Source organism: Hypomesus nipponensis, chromosome 22, assembly GCF_054491055.1.
Source record: "Hypomesus nipponensis isolate SF chromosome 22, ASM5449105v1, whole genome shotgun sequence".
Taxonomy (NCBI): domain Eukaryota; kingdom Metazoa; phylum Chordata; class Actinopteri; order Osmeriformes; family Osmeridae; genus Hypomesus; species Hypomesus nipponensis.
The window spans coordinates 8232171-8252669 of NC_140382.1; the positions used below are offsets into that span (position 1 = coordinate 8232171).

At 45.9% G+C, this 20499-nt stretch overlaps 2 protein-coding genes across 3 annotated transcripts; one reads left to right on the plus strand and one right to left on the minus strand.

Moving 5' to 3' along the window:
* Positions 1 to 269: 269 nt before the first annotated feature.
* Positions 270 to 15473, minus strand: arl15b (ADP-ribosylation factor-like 15b). 2 transcript variants are annotated; one of them, XM_084687301.1, is made up of 6 exons: positions 15224 to 15473; positions 14888 to 14975; positions 10286 to 10430; positions 10021 to 10080; positions 4803 to 5011; positions 270 to 2421 (listed from the first exon to the last, which is right to left on the minus strand). In XM_084687301.1, exons 2-6 carry the CDS (start codon positions 14897 to 14899, stop codon positions 2269 to 2271), a joined length of 579 nt encoding a protein of 192 aa, XP_084543427.1. In that variant the 5' UTR covers positions 14900 to 14975; positions 15224 to 15473; the 3' UTR covers positions 270 to 2268. The 2 variants fall into 2 exon arrangements, with proteins under 2 accessions (XP_084543427.1, XP_084543426.1); XM_084687300.1 differs by having other exon boundaries at positions 14888 to 15473.
* Positions 15474 to 15742: 269 nt separating this feature from the next.
* snx18b (sorting nexin 18b) lies at positions 15743 to 20284 on the plus strand. The gene is made up of 2 exons (XM_084687299.1): positions 15743 to 18020; positions 19213 to 20284. The coding sequence occupies exons 1-2, from the start codon at positions 16559 to 16561 to the stop codon at positions 19443 to 19445; spliced, it is 1695 nt and encodes a 564-aa protein (XP_084543425.1). The 5' UTR covers positions 15743 to 16558; the 3' UTR covers positions 19446 to 20284.
* The last annotated feature ends 215 nt before the right edge of the window (positions 20285 to 20499 follow it).

Here is a 20499-nt window from a genome sequence, read left to right on the forward strand (position 1 = left end):
TTGTGGCTGCAAATCATCATGAATGTCAAAGTCCTCTAGGTCTGGGCTGACGTAGTTATTTGCATCAGAGATACATCATCATAAATTACGTCAGCTGTCCTCTGTGTTTATCCCAGCCTGGAGTACATCAGTACCCCATTAAAGTCTAATATTATGACAAGGAAAGTTTCAAGATATGTCAATCGTGCCATTTTGGTTTGAATTAGAACCCAGCCTCTTTCATTCATCAAAGCAACCAAACACAATGATAGTATTGATCAGAAGGAAGCTTTGTCCTTTTATACACTTTATTGTCCATGTTGCTAAGAGGAAGTGATGCATGAATCACATTTTACACAGAGTAGAGCTTCAGAATGCCTGGAAGCCATGTGTCTGCTAAATGACCCCACCCCCCTAGAAACACTACAACATGCAGTCAAGACTATTTCCACATGTACAGATATGCTTGCAGATACAGTGTATACTGTACACATACAGTATATATCATTATATAAAAAGGCAGGTGAATGGACTTTAAGGATATAAAAATGTATATAATCTATAAATATAACATACATATCTACAAAAAAAGGTTGAGTGAGTGAGGGGAGTACTTTCAAACATGTGACTCAGGAAGTGGCGTGGGTGATGGGGTGATGAGGTCATCATATTATCAGTGAATTGGCAAAGGTGATCGATTGATTGGCAACAATTATGACTAATGCAAACGTTTGATTGACGGCATTAGAGGCACTATAGATGAGAAGGTGTTCTGGCCCATACACTGGTACAGGATGACACAAACACACACAATGGAATCGCCTGTGGCTGACAACAGAATCCAGACCCACACCAAATACACACTTACTGAGAAGCACACACTTCATGTTGTCCAAGTGTTGTGCTGACTGCTCTATGTTGTAGAACATTGGTGTAAGACAACAGGAAGAAGTGACACAGCAGGGAATTTAAAAGTGAGAAACAGCCAGACGTGTTTGTCTGTTCTACCCTGATCTTCCACTGCCAGATCCCAGTGTGCTGTCCGCACACTCACACCCTCAAGTGTTAACCCTAACAACAGGAACATGATCAAATGTTATTGGAGAAATCCTCCATGGGAAATAGTATTCCAGTTATTCTAGATGGCCAGCATATGCCATTATGTGAACCCATGAGATGCTTCTAGGGACCTCGCCGACACAAAGCCCAACAAGGGTGGCAAACTCACTGAAGACACGTCATCTTCCTTCAAAGTGTCAAATGTCCTTATTGCATTGGATCATCTTGAGTGTGTGTGTGTGTGTATGTATGCGTGTGCATGCATGCATATATGTGTGTGTGTAACACCTAATCCCCACCAGATGTGTCAAACCCACTGTGACACACCGGAAGTCATTCATTGTCAATGGGGCAGCTTTGTCAGGAGCTGCAATAATGTAACGCATTCGTCCAACATTTTGCGTTGGTTTGCTGTACCAGTGCAAATGTGATCCCAACCTTCATTGGGACCAATTAAGTATTTAAATATAATGTTTCATTTCAAATGTTTATATATTTTTGCCACACAGTCTATTCTGAAAGTGTAAGCCTGGTAAGATAATGAATTATATAACCCAAAATACTAATATAAAAAAAATTATCCAAATTTTCCTTCAAGTATTTCATCATTTGGGTGGGAAATGTCTAGCTACACTTTTCCTTCCCTGTAAATGTGTGTTCATTCCACCATGAAACTGAAAACTGAGAACAGCCCATTCCAACTTCTCTTTGGTTTCTGCCATAATTCGTAGTATCGCAGGTACAAAAACACGGATGACATATCCAGTATAATTATGACCAGCTAAACGCCTACACATCTGTTGGGGATCAAGCGTCACTATGTGCTTGTGCTTGCATGTGTGAGTGAGTGCTTATGTGAGTGAGTGTGAGCTGTGGTCATCCTGGGGGGTCCGTTGCTCTATGGTGGTTAGCCATGTCTTTGTGGTTGGTTCGCAATGGTGCTCCTAATGTGGTCCCAGTTCCCCTGATTACCCCACGGGGTGGCGGGGGGGGGGCGGGGCGGACGAACGACTTCCTGTAGCTCCATCTGGGATTTGTAGTTCCCCGGATAGTAGTAGTGTGAGTAGCAGGCTCAGCCATGGTCGTAGGGACTTGTTGTTCCCCGGAGCAGGTTCAGCAGGGTTACATGAGGGTCTGTGGTTCCTGTGGTCGAGCAGGTCCTTGGTAGTTTGTAGGGAGCGTGTTCCCCTGGAGAGGTCCAGCCGGTCCAGCAGGGCTGGTGAAGAACTCTCACACCCGGCCTGAATCCTGGTCCTTCTCCTCCAGCAGCTGGATGAGCTGGCTGAAGCTCTCCCTCACGGCCTCCATGCTGTCCACGGAGCTGCCCTCCAGGACCCAGCTCTTCCCCCTGGCCAAGGGCTCCAGCTCAAAATACTTCTTTATCTGAGGCGCAGGGGGAGGAGAGAGAGCGAGGGAGAGAAGGGGGAGAGCAGTAAGGGAGAGAAGAGAGAGAGAGAGAGAAAGAGAAAGAGAGGAGGGAGAGAAGAGAGAGAGGAGGGGGAAGCAGGGAAGGGAAGATAAAGGGGAGAGAGGGGAGATGGGGCGAGCAAGGGGAGAGTGACAAATTACCACATGTTTGGTTTGTCAGTGTATAATCATCCAGGAGCACTACGGTACAGGGAGAGAGAGAGAAATAGGGAGTTACTTAAAGAATGTTCCTGTGCATGTGTAAACCATACACATACACATGCAGACATTTATGTCCTCAGCCCTGCACTCCTTTCCTCTCTTACCCACGGTGCCTTAGTAACAGGAAGATCAGCATGACTGTGTCTGGTGCCCTGCTGACCCTACCGGCTAGACAGCCTACTGACTGTTCTGTGTGTGTGTGTGTGTGTGTGTGTGTGTGTGTGTGTGTGTGTGTGTGTGTGAGAGAGAGAGAGAGAGAGAGAGAGAGAGGGAGTGAGTGAGAGAGTGTGGCTGTGTGTGTGCCCTTGAGATCCCATTTGAGGCAGAGCATGCAGCCTAATGTAATTGAGTTTCACTGGTATTTTAAACCAGTTACATTTCCTAAATTGCATGTCTGAGTGGAGAGAGTGTGTGTGTGTATCCAAGTGTGTGTTCCTGTACGTGTGTGAAATTTTGTCAACTGATAGAAGTGCTCCACACACTACAGATCTCATGATTGATGAATGAATGAATACACGCATGAATGAATAGGTGAATGTCCCTGTAGACCTAATGCACACATTCTTGCCAGATGTATACACATACATGACCCCTCCTCCTCCACTGCCTGCCAGACAGACTGTACCCCCCCCCCCTCCCTTATTACAGCTCAGAGGGAGTCCGAGGGCAGCTCCAGCAGACAGGGGCAGGGGTATAATATCACCCCCACAGAGAGCAGCCTTGGTTGGGTATCAGTATCAGGAAATTCAGCTGCCCTCAGGGCCCTCTGGAGGTACTATCAGCAGAAACAGAACTGAGAGTTACTGAATCACTCAGTCAGGTACACATGAGGGCTTTATGATGTGACATTGTGAACACATACACATACACACAATCACCAGAGAGTTTAGAAGAGAAGGCAACACAAGCCTATGTGGTTGAAACCTGTGTTGGACTGCCATGGTTTCTGAACATGTAATGTTAACATAACAATGTCTCCTTTCCAGTGCAGCAGTGTCTGAGTCTGTGCAGCTCTGCAGCATCAGGGAGGGGGGCTCCACCCAGACAGATAATCCATCATCATTACAGTCCACCCCCCCCCCCGCTCCTCCTTCCCCCCTAAAGTATCAGATGGATCAGTCCACCCCCCCTCTGCAGACCCCTTCTAGCTCTAATGGGACCCTCCAGCACACATGTTAGATGACCCACCTATACTGACCCCAGAGGCGTGTGTGTGCGTGTTTGTGTTCCTGTGTTGCCAAGGTGGGTTATTTGAGAGTGGAGACTATCTCAGAAGACAGATAAGATCCAGGAGTCCATGTTTCATCCAGGATTTGGAACGGTGCTTCACTGCTCGGAGATTTAGCATTTGACTGGCAGACGAAAACACAGCGCAGATTGATGCATCCTGACGAGCCAGCGAGTGTGTGTGTGTGTGTGTGTGTGTGTGTGTGTGTGTGTGTGTGTGTGTGTGGGTGTGCCTGTGATAGACCACTAGAGCGGATATTTAAAACCCACTCAGGATCCTTTTTTTGCCATCTCTTTACAGATATACCCCAGACAACAGGCCTGTCTGTCTGATTTCACCATGACACAGACACGGTCATGCACACATACAAAAATGAAAGCAACATATTTCATTCCATTTCCAGCCTCAGTGAAACCCCAGTGTTTTGGTCTCAGCCTCAGCAGATCTGCAGAGAAGGATTCAGACCAAGAAGCACATACATAGCACATGATAAAACTGACTAAGACAGCAATAAGGAGATCAATATACAGTACATCTCCCTCTCGCTATGTCTCTCTCCCTTTCTCTCTCTCTCTGAAATATATATATATATATGTCTCTCTCTTTCTTGGTATCTGTCTGTCTGAATGGGAGGGACACTAATACTCCATTAGGTCTAAATGACATTAGCTCATCAGACCTCCTAACGAGGGGACCAGACCTTGATGCCTTTCCTGTTTACCACAGGGCCCGGAGATCCACCAGTCTGGTTTTTGATCTGGAACACCTGAAGTGTTCGGAGTGCGGTTAACCTGACGGTGTCTAGCTGCTCTCAACTTACAGATCCTGACTGTGGTTGAACTAAGGCACAGCTGGTCGTTGTGTGTGCGTGTGTGTGCGTGCGCGTGCACGCGTGTTGGTGTGTTACCTCCTGTACGGAGCGCGCAGCAGGCTTGTCCTGGTGGTTGGCCAGGATGAGGAAGGGGAGGGTGCAGAGCTGAGGATGGTGCAGGGCAGAGTGCAGCTCCGTGCGAGCCCCCTCCATGTCGTCCTCGGACGCGGCGCTGTCCAGGACAAACACCACTCCCTGGGACCCCTGGTAGTACCTGCTCCAGTACTTCTTAATGGAGTCTGCTCCTGAGAGCGCCAGAGCGGGCGGCAGGGGAGAGAGGAAGACAGGCAGGTGCCATTTTGTACGTTTGAATGATTCAAATATGAAGAAGGATTTATCCCCTCCTGATGGACACGAGCACATACACCCAAAATATACACATGGGAACACACCAACACACGAGCACTCTGTCGTCAGGAGACTATTTTGGCTTACATTCACGGCAAATACTTTTCTCCATGCAGTTAAGGAATTGTCTCCTGAAGGACAGAAAAGTCCCCTTCTCTTCCGAAAGAGGGTTACTAGCTGAGCTTACAGCACAGACAGACCTCCATCTAGAGAGGAGAGGGAGAGAAGGAGACGGAGCAAGAGGCAGAGGGTGTTCTCTCCGTCCCTCACTGCCATGTCACTCTCCCGGGGCACATACTGCTTGCTGCACTGGAGACAGCACAGCCGGGTGAACACACACCAGCCTCGGCACTCCAGAGAACAACAGTTCTGCCAGGCTTGGTAAGAAAGAGAGAGGGGAGAGACAGAGCAAGACACTGTGGGAGAGAGAGAGAGAAAGAGAGGAGAACAATATAGAGGGAGGGAAAGAGAGAGGGGGGAGTTTGGGAGAGAGAGACAGAGAGAAAGACATGAAAGATTCTGGCTACCAGGGACACTCTACAGCACAGTTCAAATGAGTCTGCTTTTACGAACATATGGTTCCTTTTCTGTGCTGCAATTTGGGGGTACAAAAATTTGGCCACCAAGGAACTCATACCGAGTTTGGTTTTGGTTAGTGTGAGTGACAGACAAGGAGAAAGAGAAAGCTAACGATGGAAACAAAGAGAGTCAGAGAGAGATAGAGAGAGAGACAGAGAGAGAGTCAGAGTGAGAGACATAGAGAGAGTCAGAGAGAGAGTCAGAGTGAGAGACATAGAGAGAGAGAGTCAGAGAGAGAGACATAGAGAGAGAGAGAAACTGACAGAGAGAAACAGACAAGGGAAACAGAGACAGAGAAACAGAGAGAGAGAGAAAAATTGAAAGAGAGAGAAATTGAGAGAGAGAGAGAGAGAGAGAGAGAGAGAGAGAGAGAGAGAGACAGACAGACAGACAGACAGACAGACAGACAGACAGACAGACAGACAGACAGACAGACAGAGAGAGAGAGAGAGAGAGAGAGAGAGAGAGAGAGAGAGAGAGAGAGAGAGAGAACCATTGATAAATCAGAAAAACTGCCTGGCCAATGAACTGTATGGCAGCCAATGAGAGAGCATCAAGCACAGACTTGTAATCAGGCAACATTATGCATCCTCCACTTATCCTCTACAATGATGCAACATCTGTATGCAATATGGAGGAAAATGTGTTGCTGTTACATCAATGACATTTCTGGGCTGCTAAAGACCCCCTACCCTATATTTACCTATGAAGTGATCCTTCCTAATGTTTTCAACCCACCTCCCCCCCTCACCTTTCCAACTTTGTTTACACATTACTCCACCCTCACTATGCATGTTCAGTGATGATTGGCTGTCCTCAGAGAGCTCGGGAAAGACCCTCTCCCCCTCGTCCCGACCAATAGGGTGCTTGGGCTGCTCCAAGATTGAGCAAGAACTGCTGGTGATGTTATGAAGGGAAACAGCTAACAGATGAACTATTAAGTTTCAAAACTCCACAAATAATTGTGCTCCTTGCACATGTGTAGTTATTAATATATTTAGTAGTTTTACCTTAATTTGAACCGAGAGGCTCCAAAAAGTTTCAAATGGAGCCCACCACACAATCAAAAACACAGAATACTATTTACACGTACACACATATATATATATATATGTATATACGTATATTTGAATATATATACACACACAAAATTTACTACATAAAAGTGCTAAATCTACAACAACCAAATCTGCTATTTAAAGCACGCATGGGCCTCCTCCAAACCCTGAGCTGATCGTAGGACAGCGGGGAGTCTCCAGACATTATCCATGTCCAGAAAGGTATGGATCACTTCACTCACCCTCTTTTATGCTCTCTCTCTCTCTCTCTCTCTCTCTCTCTCTCTCTCTCTCTCTCTCTCTCTCTCTCTCTCTCTCTCTCTCTCTCTCTCTCTCTCTCTCTCTCTCTCTCTCTCTCTCTCTCTCTCTCTCTCTCTCTCTCTCTCTCTCTCTCTCTCTCTCTCTCTCTCTCTCTCTCTCTCTCTCTCTCTCTCTCTCTCTCTCTCTCTCTCTCTCTCTCTCTCTCTCTCTCTCTCTCTCTCTCTCTCTCTCTCTCTCTCTCTCTCTCTCTCTCTCTCTCTCTCTCTCTCTCTCTCTCTCTCTCTCTCTCTCTCTCTCTCTCTCTCTCTCTCTCTCTCTCTCTCTCTCTCTCTCTCTCTCTCTCTCTCTCTCTCTCTCTGATCAGCTCAGGGTTTGGGACAGCGGGGAGTCCTACGATCAGCTCAGGGTTTGGGGAGTTTGGTTTCCGGGAGAGTCGGACCTCAAGTTGTGTACAACATAGTTCTGTTACATACTTGAAGGAACATACCATTTGTACAACCATATCCCATCACAGGGAGTTCGGTGTCTTGTGTCATTCGAGGCGTTGCGCTGCTTTGTGTATAACTTTACAAACTAGCAGAAGGATCCGTGCCATGTGGCAGTCAGGAATAGCTGAGCATTTTCTCTGAGACAGATGACTGATACATGGGTTATCTGTCAGCAGTGAAGTGGAGAGAGCGATGCTAAACTGCAACAGGTGGCTACAGTTTAGATCCTGCCGTCTGGAGAAACATCACATCTCCATATTCAAGAGCAGACCAGAGCTAATCAAGCATTGTTCCTTCACAACAATGCCCTACATGTAACTATTTGTTATTCTGGCTTACTTCTGCAGCGTAAATGTTATTAATGTTCATGTTAGAAGGTCAGATTTGGGTCATCAATTACGTCATCAATGACATAGTGAAATACACTACAGTGTCACCTGGATCCAAAATGTCATAACACTATTCACACATGTGAATGTGTGTGTGTAGTTTCTGCTGGGACATATCATCAAGATGAATCAGTTGCTCAAGACCAGATGTTGGGAGTCTCAGTAACAGGCAGGTCTGGCTGAAGCAGCACTAAGTGCTGTTCAACACTGCCACCTTCTGTTCATCTCTGACACCTCTGGCTTCATGACACCTCAGCAAGTCAGCAACACCCGAGAGAGACCCTGCCAGAGACACGACTCTGGAAAGAAACCTCACTAACACTCGTTCCATCGAGTACAGAAACATGAGTACACGACAGCCCTGGACAACACTACCACGACAGCCCTGGACCAAACTACCACGACAGCCCTGGACCAAACTACCACGACAGCCCTGGACCAAACTACCACGACAGCCCTGGACCAAACTACCACGACAGCCCTGGACCAAACTACCACGACAGCCCTGGACCAAACTACCACGACAGCCCTGGACCAAACTACCACGACAGCCCTGGACAAAACTACCACGACAGCTACACTCTAATTCCCACTTTGCATTTAAGATGTACTGTGTCCCTGTGATGAAGCACCGACACTTTGTTTACAAATATTTTTTTTTATCTCACCCTGAAAATTTAAAACAGATGTTCCACCACTCTCTTCCGACAGTACCTCCCATGCAGCCAAAGAACATCCATGTGTGTCACACAGTATGTCCATTCAGTACACCACTATCCATTACATCAGCTACTACAGATGACTAGGGCCACTACCAAAAGCCCATTTACCAGAAAACATATTGCACTACAATCACATATGGGAATAAAACACCCACCGCAATCTCCACACACCGCACACAACATCACAACATCACAACATGGAGGGAGGGAGAAAAAGACAGATAGGCCTAAATGTTTTCAGATGGTCTCCAGACTGCTTAGTATCTGAGGGGAGTTAGCTCCTTCATGGGTCTTCAGTCACCAAACACCAGCCTGGCCATACACAACCACATACCAATGACATAGACGCACAAAGGCAGAGACCACACAGAGGGACACAGACACACACAAGCCTTACAGAGGGGTAAACCCACACACAAATCATTCAGACAGAGACAGAAGATTGTAATATGAATACTGGAATCTGGTTTAAGCACAACCAACAAGGAAACTTCAAAGCGGTGTAAGCACACTTTTTGATCGGCATAAAACAAGATGATTTGCATGACGTAGACTATTACTAGAGGAATACAATTCATAAAGGGATACATTTATCATGTATTTCTCCCCCCCAAAAAAATGTTTTTCATTCAATTGTGTTTGCTACTGTCTAAATGACTATACTGACAATAAGAATGGCTGTAATGACAATTTGAACACTACACAAACCATCATTTCAATCTTATCCTTTACAACAGAAAGTGTGAGTGGCAATGCTTGTGGATTCCATAACTACCATTGGCATGTTGTTAACACAACACAGTTTGAATGTACAAAGCTACAAGAGCAATATGTGCTTCAACACTAAGGATAGAAAACCACTTCTGAAAAGACTTCAAAAAGGAGAGAAAAACCAGCAACACACACTTAACTCTAGTCCTGCTCCCCCCCCCCCCGATAGTTTTACACCAATGACGACTACCTGCTTGCTGAGATGGAAACTGGTCTAAATGGCCACAGGGGCTGTGTGAGTGAGTAGTGACATTTGAGAGAACCGGATTCTCTTTTTGCGTGTTTGTGTGTATCCAACAGATTGCTTTCAAATGGATGGTTCATAAAAGATCAAGACGATGAGTCCCGAAGCAGGAAACGTCACTGGGTCCACAAAACACTATCCGTTTACCATCTCCAGGCTTTAGCATTTGAAATAAGCACACAGAAAGTTTATTTCCGTACTTCTGGGTCTTTAAGGTTTGAGATGTTTGGAGTTTGGAACTTTGAACTTTTGGACTGCGTACAGCCCAGCAAAAGGAGTCATCAGTTCCCCACTACTACTACTGACGCTACAGAAACTAGGACATCTTGGAGACATTCTCCACACCTACTGTTCTTGAGTGTTGGATGGTTTCTGTGAGTTAAAGGAAATTTACCTCCGAGTTCCTTCACGTTCAAAATGGCATTCTGGAATGGTACGGCTTTGATGTTGAAACCTGGTGAAGAGAATGGAACATTCATTCGTTGAATTGCTCTAAGCTGCCTACCTCATTATCCACAGTTTTACATCTGTCCAGACTGTTAAGTTAACCCAACCTAACTTTGACATTCATACCCAGTAACCACCATGTTGATACGGTGACCATGGTGTATGGATGACAGCTATAGGGGCACCACAGTGTGGGCTTGATCAAGTCTCACCAGTGGTCGGGGTGATGTGTTGGTTGGTCTCGCTGCAGAGGTAGGAGAGAAGACTGCTCTTCCCTGAGCCAGTCAGGCCGATGCAGATCACGTCAAACTCAGGCCTGGGGGGCGGGGGCCCTTTACAGCACAATGTCCTGAAACACTGAGGGAAAGACAGCACTACTGTAATGTGAGGCTGAAACTGTTCGTGCTTGTATCTGCCTCTAGGCAGAGAGTGTGTGTGTGTGTGTGTGTGTGTGTAGTATGTGTTGTGACATGCAGCAGTAGTATGATACTCTGTGGTCTCTGCCGGCCTACCTACCTACCTATCTACCTGCCTGCCTGTCAATCTATCTTCCTGTCTGTCTGTCTGTCTACCCTACCTGTCTGTCTGTCGGCATGTCTATCATTTGTCAACCCTACCTGTCTGTCTTCTTGTCTGCTTGTCTGTACCTGCCTGTCTGCCCGCCTATCTTCCTGTCTGTCTGTCTGTCTATCATCGGTCTGCTTGCCAGGCTGTTTCCCTGTCCGTCCCTGTCTGCCTCGACAATACTCTGGAGACACACACACACATCTGCCCACTCCATCTGTCTGTGTTTCTGCTCCTTCCTCCCCCTCCTGGAGACGTGGGACTGAGTGAGAGGGGAAACCCAGTGTACGCTCTGCCCCGTTTCCTTCCCGTCTCTCGCTCACTCCTTCTCTCTTTTCCCTCAACCTTGTCAGCTGGGCTTTGGCCCCGTGTCATACTGGAGATGCTGCACTGATGGGACATCCTGTATACTGGTGGGTTATGCTTGCTGTTCAGAGAGATTGATAATACCTTGACATGCATGCATGGGGGATCGAATAACAGGAGGCCCTTACTGAAACCCACACCCTGCACAGTGTTCAGTGTGTGCATGTGTGTTTGGCTGGGGGGGTCTTTAAAGAGCAGAGTATGGCCTCTGAGAGGAGCTAGTTTCAGTTGTGTTTTGTTATGTTTTTGTCACGCAAAGGGCCTCTTTTGAGCCAAACCAGACATACTGCACTCCCCCCCCGACAGTAAGATAAAAGACATAGGCTAGGTTTGCTTTCAGAGGAGAGGACAGAAGAGTAGAAAAAGGAGAGAAGAGGCAGACAGGTAACAGATGGTGTTTATTGCAATTACAGTTTGACAACTATGCCATTCTGAACTGAAAAAAATCTTGTCTAGAGGAGTTCTCTGGGAAGGCTGGCCATTCTCATTTGAAATAAGGACACACTGCTCTCTGCTGGTGAGATTTAGGAACTACAGGAACCTCCCACTCAATCACCCATTTCCACCACTCATTGGAAAAAAGGTTGTCTAACTCCAGCTGCAGGATTCCAATACCTACTACAGTGTCCAGATGCTCTGCTTTGTAGTGAAACAAACAAGTTTCAAACAAGAAACAAACAAGTTTCACTGGCACAGATTATCCAAAGTGCCTGCCATTAATTGGAATCGCATTCAGAACATCTGTATACTTCTGACAAACTTCGGAAAAGTACAATCATGAGCAAAATATTCTTGGGAACGAGCTGGTGTCAAACCATGTCTGTTAAACCTGTTGATCATTGGTGTAACTACCCCACACAATCCCTCAACACAGCATGGGTAGAAGAACCACAGCACACACTTAGCCTTTGCAGAGAAAGTAGTGAAAATAATCCCTCCCTCCCCCCACCCCTCTCTCACCCACCCACTGTAATGGCAATTTTACACCACCCAACCAACATGCAAGGAGAAGACAAACTTACATTCTACAGTAAATATGATCAAACAGAAAACATAAAGACACATCATCAGTCCAGTCCAGTGAGTAGTACCCCACCACCTTAACCACCACCACCACCTGTTTCCCCCACACACAAACAGGTCGGGCCACCAGTTGACTAAAACAGAAAGCTTATATAACATATAACAACTGCAACTGATTAAATCGTTCAGTTACTTTCCCTTTTCTGGTTAGCTTTTGGCAGCAATGTGTTCCATTTACCTGTGTGTGACACTGTGGTTCAGCCTTTGAGCTCTCTCTGATGCTGTGACACATTTAGCCCCGTTCCCCCCCCCCTTGGGTGTATCTTGTTTTCATGAACTCCATCCTGTTTTGAGGCTAAACGTTGTGTTTCCCAGGAGGCTGTGTAGCTGTGCTACTGTGGGACCAACAGACTCCAATATCCTGCCGTTTCAAAGTCAGGAAGTTCCTAAGTTCAGAGAGAGCCTAGTAGCCAATCTGAGAGTAGGATGTCCTTTTCTATAAGATGATTTTGCTTCCGCTAAGCTTTTAATAAACAGTACGCTACATGTGAGGTTAGGGTTAGGCTACCTCACCGCTGCGATTCCAGCTCTACTCACCCCTGCAGAGCCAAAAAGTGGATTGAGTTACGGCTGCTCTCCTCCCCCTCCTCTACCTGTCTCCAGGCTCAATTGTGACATCAATTTCTCATAGCAGACAGGCAGCTGATAAAGCCTTACATTACCATGGCAACCACAGCCCATTAACTCCTAATGATTGCCATTAACACCCCATGACACGTGGCCTGACTGCTGGACCAAAACACTAACAAGAGTACGGGAACACTTGACTCCAAAACCCTCAGGGTTACAGCACATTGAGACCCCCGATGCCCCTCTCCTCTCTCTCAGGTGCATCTACCGCAGCACGATCGTGAGCCGGGCCTGATAATAACATTCCTAAACATTCCTCCAAGCTAAACAAGCCTGGGCACGTCTGCTCACTCTGCTGCTCTGCTCGGCTATACTCTGCTCTGTTTGATAGGCTAGTTTTCTGGGCTCTGGTAGTCTATGCTGTGCTCTGGTATCTCTTTGGGTATACTGTGCTGTGCTCTGCTCTGGGATAAAGCTGTGCTGGGCTCTGTGAGCCTCGCTCTTCCTCTCGCCTGTAAACGGGTTGACCAGACATGAAATAACCACAGAGACAAGAAGAAGCAACGCCTCATGATTGTCAATATCTCACGGATAGACAAGGAAGGGGCGTGAATGGTTCCGATATTTAGCAGGTTTATTACTATGCAAGGGAGCACGATGGAGAAGGTTGGAAAGACTAAGGACCTCATAAGAGCCCCGTCCTTCATGGGTAGATGTCCTGCACACTCATGCACAGTCCACAGGTGCTGAGTTGGTCCTGAACACGGCTGAAACGCTAAACCGGGGATATTTCCCTGGGGTGGGAAACCGAAAGACAAAGATAGAGAAGACAAAGGACAAAGGAGTAGAAATGACATTTGATCCACTGAAGCCAAAGACTTGCTGTGAGACTCTACATAGGCTAGAGAGCAGAGATTGATGTGGAGAACACACACACACACACACACACACAGAGAGAGTTAAGGAAACATTCACACCAGCTTAGATGAAACAACCATTTCCCCTTCATACAGCCTGTGTCTGATCTACTGGTCTCCACTAATGATTATAGGCTACGTGCTGGACATCATGTCAACAGTTAGGGTAAGTGATGAAGAAATACACTGGCAATGGTAGACAACATTACATCCTTAGTCTGTGGAAATATCTAGTCTAGTCTCTGGAAGGTTACAGGTGCAGTTTTTAATGCTGCCCAGCCCACCTTCACCCATCCTTTGACTGGAGTGTTAATCTCTCGGTTTCTGTTTACAATGGTTAAACCATCTTGACATCTCTCACACTAACATTAACTAAACTGGGGAGACTAAAAGGGATCAAGAGCCATATGTATCTGGTGGTGTATCTACCACTCTCAACACACAGGGGACAACCTCTGGTGCTATCGGTCTACTTTACCAGTATCACCACACAGGAGACAGACTTAGGAGGCCACCTTACCACAGCAGAATCTGACCAACCCTAACACGCCAGGCTGGATGCCAATTTGAATCGGTTAAATTCACTCCTTGGCATACATCCCACCCATGCCATCGGGTTGCTAGCTTTTTGCTGGTGTGGTCAGATATAGCTGCATTTATGAAAGGTGGTCGTGGCACGCGTGAGTCAGAGGACTTTAGTTTGACCCCCAGTGTGGTCAAGTGAAGGAGAAAGCAATCGTCATGATGTCACCTGTGACATGGGCATAGAACTCTGTAACCCTGGACCTCTCTAGTTCTGGGATAGGGCCTCTGTCAACCCAGACCTATTCAGTTTTAGTACTGGGTCGCTCCAGGACTGAGGCTCTGAAGGACTGGGCCTGGGATTGAACCCGGATCAGAGAATGGATCGTGTGGAACCTCTGTTGGACCATAGAGGCCAGCTTTGTGGAAAACTAAGTGAAAGGTGATAGACAATGAAGCCAATGTCATGAGAGAAGTGACAGAGACAGTAATGCCTAATAAAGCACCTCGACAGTGGCAGGCTATGAATGTACACACCGACATTCTCCGGTTAATAGTTTGTTCAAACTGGTCAAAAGTATCACATTTTGCCCAGGTGTCAGTAGCCTAATAGAGCAACAACTGTGGCCAATAAACCCCACTGGTGACATAATAAGATTATCTACAATTTAGTTATTTAATAACTCATTTTAAACACGTTATTTCGAGCAAGTGAATGAAAGAATGCGGCAAATTATGTATTAGGGTGACAGCACCAACCACTGCTTGAAAGAAGTCGGATAGGATACATACCAGATAATCCATGTAAGAGCCCAATCGCTGCTCCTCTTCCAAATGTATATATGCAAATATCCCGATATGCTGGTCCCTGATGATCGATCTAAAATCGATGCACTCGAGTTTTACCGGAATACGCTATTTCGTAATAAAAAAAACACCACCTAGATCCTTAGCTTATAAACTAGCAATAACAATGTCGAAAAAAATATGTCCGTATAGACCTCGGTGTGGTATTCCGGTTAGGCTACCCAATATATAATTCCTAAACCGAGCGCAATTTATACGAAGCCAAATTACACAAAATGTCAAACACAGACTATCTTTGCTTGGTTTGTTTGTGGTCCCTACCTTTTGAACAACCCCCGAGTTAACACTGTCCTGCATGCTATGTTGCAGGAAATATGGAAAGTATTTAGGTGTACTGTGTAGTCAAAGATCTTGTAGTTAAGCTAAGATATCCTACTGGTCTTCCTTGAATCAACCCGTCAGTTTTAAACGTCCTTTGGTTTGATGAATGTATTATTAATTGTCAAGCCCTTCCTTTCAAACCCGTTTGGTAGAAGATTTAATAAAACACATATGTATTTCCTTTAGTGGCGCTCGGTATACGTGTATACGAGCAGGAAGACAACCGGAAACGAGCACAAGTAGGTTATCTTGTAGTTAGTGCGTTTCCTCTTCCAATTTAAAAGAAAATGTAAATAACATTTGCTTGATTTAGTTAGAAAATATGATTATTATTTTATTTGACCGTTTGGAAGAATTTGGAATGATAAAACTACACGTCAAAGAGGTTGCGAACAGATTTCGAAATAAATAATTAAGAATAATAATCTGCCAGTCTTTGGTGCCATTCATACAATACCAGGGTCCATGAAAATTTCGTTTTTGATAAAAAGAAAGAGAAGTTAGAATAGGAAAACCAAAAGACATTCTAACCTAAAACCTCCTTGTTCAAGTCAGCAAAGTAGCCTACTTGCAGCAACTATTTCTCTGGTAACAACTTCAGCGGCCACTACAAACAAATTGGAGACACTTTTTGGCACCGTACTATTAGCCTAGGCTACTCCTTACGAGAGGTTCACTAGCCTACTGGAATAATTGGGCCCATGCATTATCTTTCAGACTTTCACACAATATTACAATATCGTGTAATACTCTTCTGTTGGAAGAGTGTGCAACCGTTAAGATAGCGTATCTTATTTGGTAGACCGGATACTTTTTCTTGAAAATGCTTTTAATAGTCTATCCACCATTAGGTCTTCAACTTGATCAGACATGTTTTTTGCGTTGTTGTAGTCAAGGCTACTCTTGGAAACTGTTCAGGCTCCACCCTTCATTATTCATACTCAAGTAGGACTGGAGCTCGAGTCCGAAGCAAGAAGCATCTGGAATAGAACTAAATCTCCACTAATGTCTGTTTCATAAACTAAACAAAGCGAAGTAGGCTGGCAGTTTCTACGTGTGTTCATTAGCCTATGGCTGCAACTTAAAAGGATTAATCCTTGTTTTCCCAATTTAAGAAAATCGTATAGACAAAATTTGATCTTGTGGATAGAAGAACGAACAAGGAAGATTGGTTGTCTACTGAGTACAAAGTTCATCTTCCGCCCCATGGAATAGGCTACCCGTAACTGAACGACAGGAGCCTGTTTTTTGTTGTTGTACTATTTAATGTGAGATATGGCGTTTAGGGCAAGAGTTTTGTACGACTTCAGTTCGGAAAACTCTGGGGAGATATCGATTACTGAAAACGAAGTTGTGACTTTGTACAGCGAAGAGGACATAGAGGGATGGCTGGAGGGGATGAACAGTAAGGGAGAAACGGGACTGCTTCCAGCTTCCTATGTAGAAATACTCAAAGATGGGTCTGACCTCCCGTTAAACGGTACGTCGGAAGATAATCAGTCGGATTCATTCTCTAGTGGGTATGATTCATCGTACCAATCACAGTCTGTGAACATCACAAAAGTTCCGACCCCCACCCACTCCGCCTACTCGGCGCAGCCTCCGTCGCAGCAAAGCTACCAGACTACCAGCCAAGGGAGCGACGATGACTGGGATGACGACTGGGATGACAGCTCTACAACCACAGCTGACGATCCCGCTGTGCTGGATGGCAATGCGTCCTCACCATACCGGGTGACAACCTCCTTGCCTCGGCGCGACAGCGCACTTCAACAGGCCAAGACATCAGCTACAGTTGGCAAAAACCTTAACAGATTCTCCACCTTTGTCAAATCTGGGGGTGAAGCTTTTGTGTTGGGGGAGGCCTCTGCCTTTGTGAAGGATGGGGACAGGATCTGCGTGGTAATGGGTCAGTATGGACCTGAGTGGCAGGGGGACCCACACCCCTTCACCTGCACCATTGACGACCCCACCAAGCAGACTAAGTTTAAAGGCATGAAGAGCTACATGTCATATGGCCTGACCCCATCCCACACTCAGACCCTGGTCAGCCGCAGGTACAAGCACTTTGACTGGCTCTATGCCCGGCTGGTGGAGCGCTTCCCTGTCATCTCAGTCCCACACCTTCCAGAGAAACAGGCCACAGGACGCTTTGAGGAAGACTTCATCTCCAAGCGCCGGAAAGGCCTGATCTGGTGGATGAACCACATGACCTCACACCCCGTCCTGGCCCGCTGCGATGTCTTCCAGCACTTCCTGACCTGCAGCAGCACGGACGAGAAGACCTGGAAGCAGGGCAAGAGGAGGGCAGAAAAAGACCAGCTGGTTGGGGCCAATTTCTTCTTGACCATCAGCACCCCGGCTGTCCCTCTGGACTGGCAAGAGACAGAGAGCAAAATCGATGGCTTTAAGACCTTTACCAAGAAGATGGAGGAGAACATCGTGGTGGTCAATGCCAACATCAATGAGTTTGCCAGGAAGCAGATAACTGGCTTCAGGAAGGAGTACCAGAAAGTGGGACAGTCCTTCCGTCTACTGGGCCAAGCCTTTGAGATGGACCAGCAAGCGTACTCTGCTGGGCTGAACCGGGCCATAGCCTACACTGGAGAGACCTATGAGGCTATAGGAGACTACTTTGCTGAACAGCCCAGGCAGGATCTAGACCCCATATCTGATCTGCTGGACCTGTACCGAGGCCACCTAACCAACTATCCAGACATTATCCATGTCCAGAAAGGTATGGATCACTTCACTCACCCTCTTTTATGCTCTCTGTCTCTCTCTCTCTCTCTCTCTCTCTCTCTCTCTCTCTCTCTCTCTCTCTCTCTCTCTCTCTCTCTCTCTCTCTCTCTCTCTCTCTCTCTCTCTCTCTCTCTCTCTCTCTCTCTCTCTCTGTCTCTCTCTCTCACACTCACTCACTCACTCTCGCTCACTCACTCACTCTCGCTCACACACACATATGTTTTCAATTATTTTCTCCCCATGTATGCCTCTCATTTTGCATCATTTTGTAACAGTTCAGTTTGGTCAGTTCTGCACTAGAACATTACTAGTGTTACATCTCTCTGGGAGGCAGACCTTCTCACACCCAGGGTAGAGATCCGATGGGCTGGATCACCCTCCCCCCATAGCTGAAGAGAATAGGAAATGAGGTTTACAGATAAGCAATTTTTTTCGTGTAGGTAAAAGATACATTGCATTTTAGCACTAGCATTGTAGCACACCAGTAAGAACACAAACTGGAACCAAGTATTCAACTTTTTAAAAGCCCTTTTTAATGTCAGTTCATGACTTCATACAGCACTAGGCAATATCACTTTCTGGCGCCCCTGTTGGGTGTTGCCTTGGGAATGTTGGAATGCGGAATAGAGCAGTCTCAGGATTAGGGGAGCAGGGGGGTCATATCAGACTGAGTTACAGCTACAAGTTTCCAACTGGCAACAGAGCCAGCTTATGTTCACTAATCACAGTGGCCTCGAAGAGCAAAGTCCAGACAAGTCATTGTTATTTCTGCATCTTTGTGTGACTGTGTGAATACAGTACTTGTACAGTCATCTGGTTAAAATGTTGGACTTAAATGTCTGTGAAAGATGTTGCATACAAAGCCACAGTCATGTATTCAACAGTCTATTGCAACAGTAGCCTAGATATCACCCATATCTTGCTACAACTTGTTAAATTCTGAGTAATTTGTTTGCTCCACATGTTACTCACAAGAACTCATTCAATGTATATCCAGCTCTGGAGAACCTCCTCAATATGTTATTCTTGGGAAAGCTATAGAGCTTGGAAGATTCTTCTCATTTAGGCCATTCATTTAGACCGTGTATTCAGGTCCCAGTACAACAGCTCACAGACTGTTTAGCATTCAGAAGCACCAACCCTTTCCAACCCATGCCCCCCGTCCCCCTCCCCCCGTCCCCCCCCAGGTGCCTTGACCAAAGTGAAGGAGTGTCAGAAACAGGAAGGGGAGGGAAGCATCAATGAACGCTGCAACATCATTTCCTGCGCCACACTGGCTGAGATCCAGTACTTCCACCGTACACGCATCAGGGACTTCCGGTCCCAGCTGCAGCACCACCTTCGCCAGCAAATCAGCTTTTTCCAGAAGATCACTGCCAAGTTGGAGGATGCTCTGGAGAAGTACGACCACGACCAATAGGGAGGCCATACAGAGGGACCATGTCAAATAAGGAAGCTTTAACAAAGAATAGTGACCAATAAGAGGCTATAAGGAAGGAAGCGAACAGGAAATGGGGTGGCATTGAATGTGACAAGAGTTGATATCAAACTTTCAATGATTAAGTTCAAAGTTCCCTCCATCTGAACTGCATGCCAACCCTCACCTCACTGAACAGGCCTTCATAAAGCTGGGTGTGTTTTATGGTTGTTGGGGAGGGAGGGGCTAGTAATCTATCAAATACTGTAAAAGTTGTGTTCTTCACCTGAATGTATTGCTTAGTATTTCATAATGAGGCTTTTCTCCACAGCACATGTTGTGACAAGATATAATCTAACACTTGTATCATGTTTCTTTGTATAATGTAGGACCGAGGACAGACTTATTGGAGTTGTGGGAGAAATCAAGGATGTTCTATATGCCTGTGTTAATCACAGTCAGTACATTAGCTATTGCCTTATTATTTGCTAATTTCCGGAATATTGTGAATAACATGAGCACATCAGGTGCCTTTGATGTCTCCCACAGAGTAGTGTGGAACAGAGTACTACAGAACATCTTTTCTCAGTCACACAGGAAAGCAGAAAACCTTTTTTAAGTGTTAACTTGTGGCTCAAATTCACAACAAAGAAAATATCACTAGTCTTCTGTGTGTATGATGTGACCATGTATGAGTCTGAAACTGTGTTTGTGATTGTTTGAATGATGATTTTATGGGTGAATTAACACTACTGTGTTCCATCTGAATGAAAGTGTGTATAACAATGTGTAGAGGGGGATTAATGAAGGTATTGGAACAAGTGAATAAAATGTAGGCGGTACCTCATTGTCCTATTAGATTCTTGGCCTAGATGTTCCAGGCCTCCTGCACTGCTCTGCTGAGAGAACCTTCCAGAACAGCAGGAAAAGAGAAAGCAAGTATCCCATTTCTTATTATTAGCAAGAGGAAGGCAGTTGCTGCTTACAATGCTGACATTTACTTTTTAGAGTTCCTGCAAAGGAACACAGGACAATGGACAATAAAAAGCATTGAATT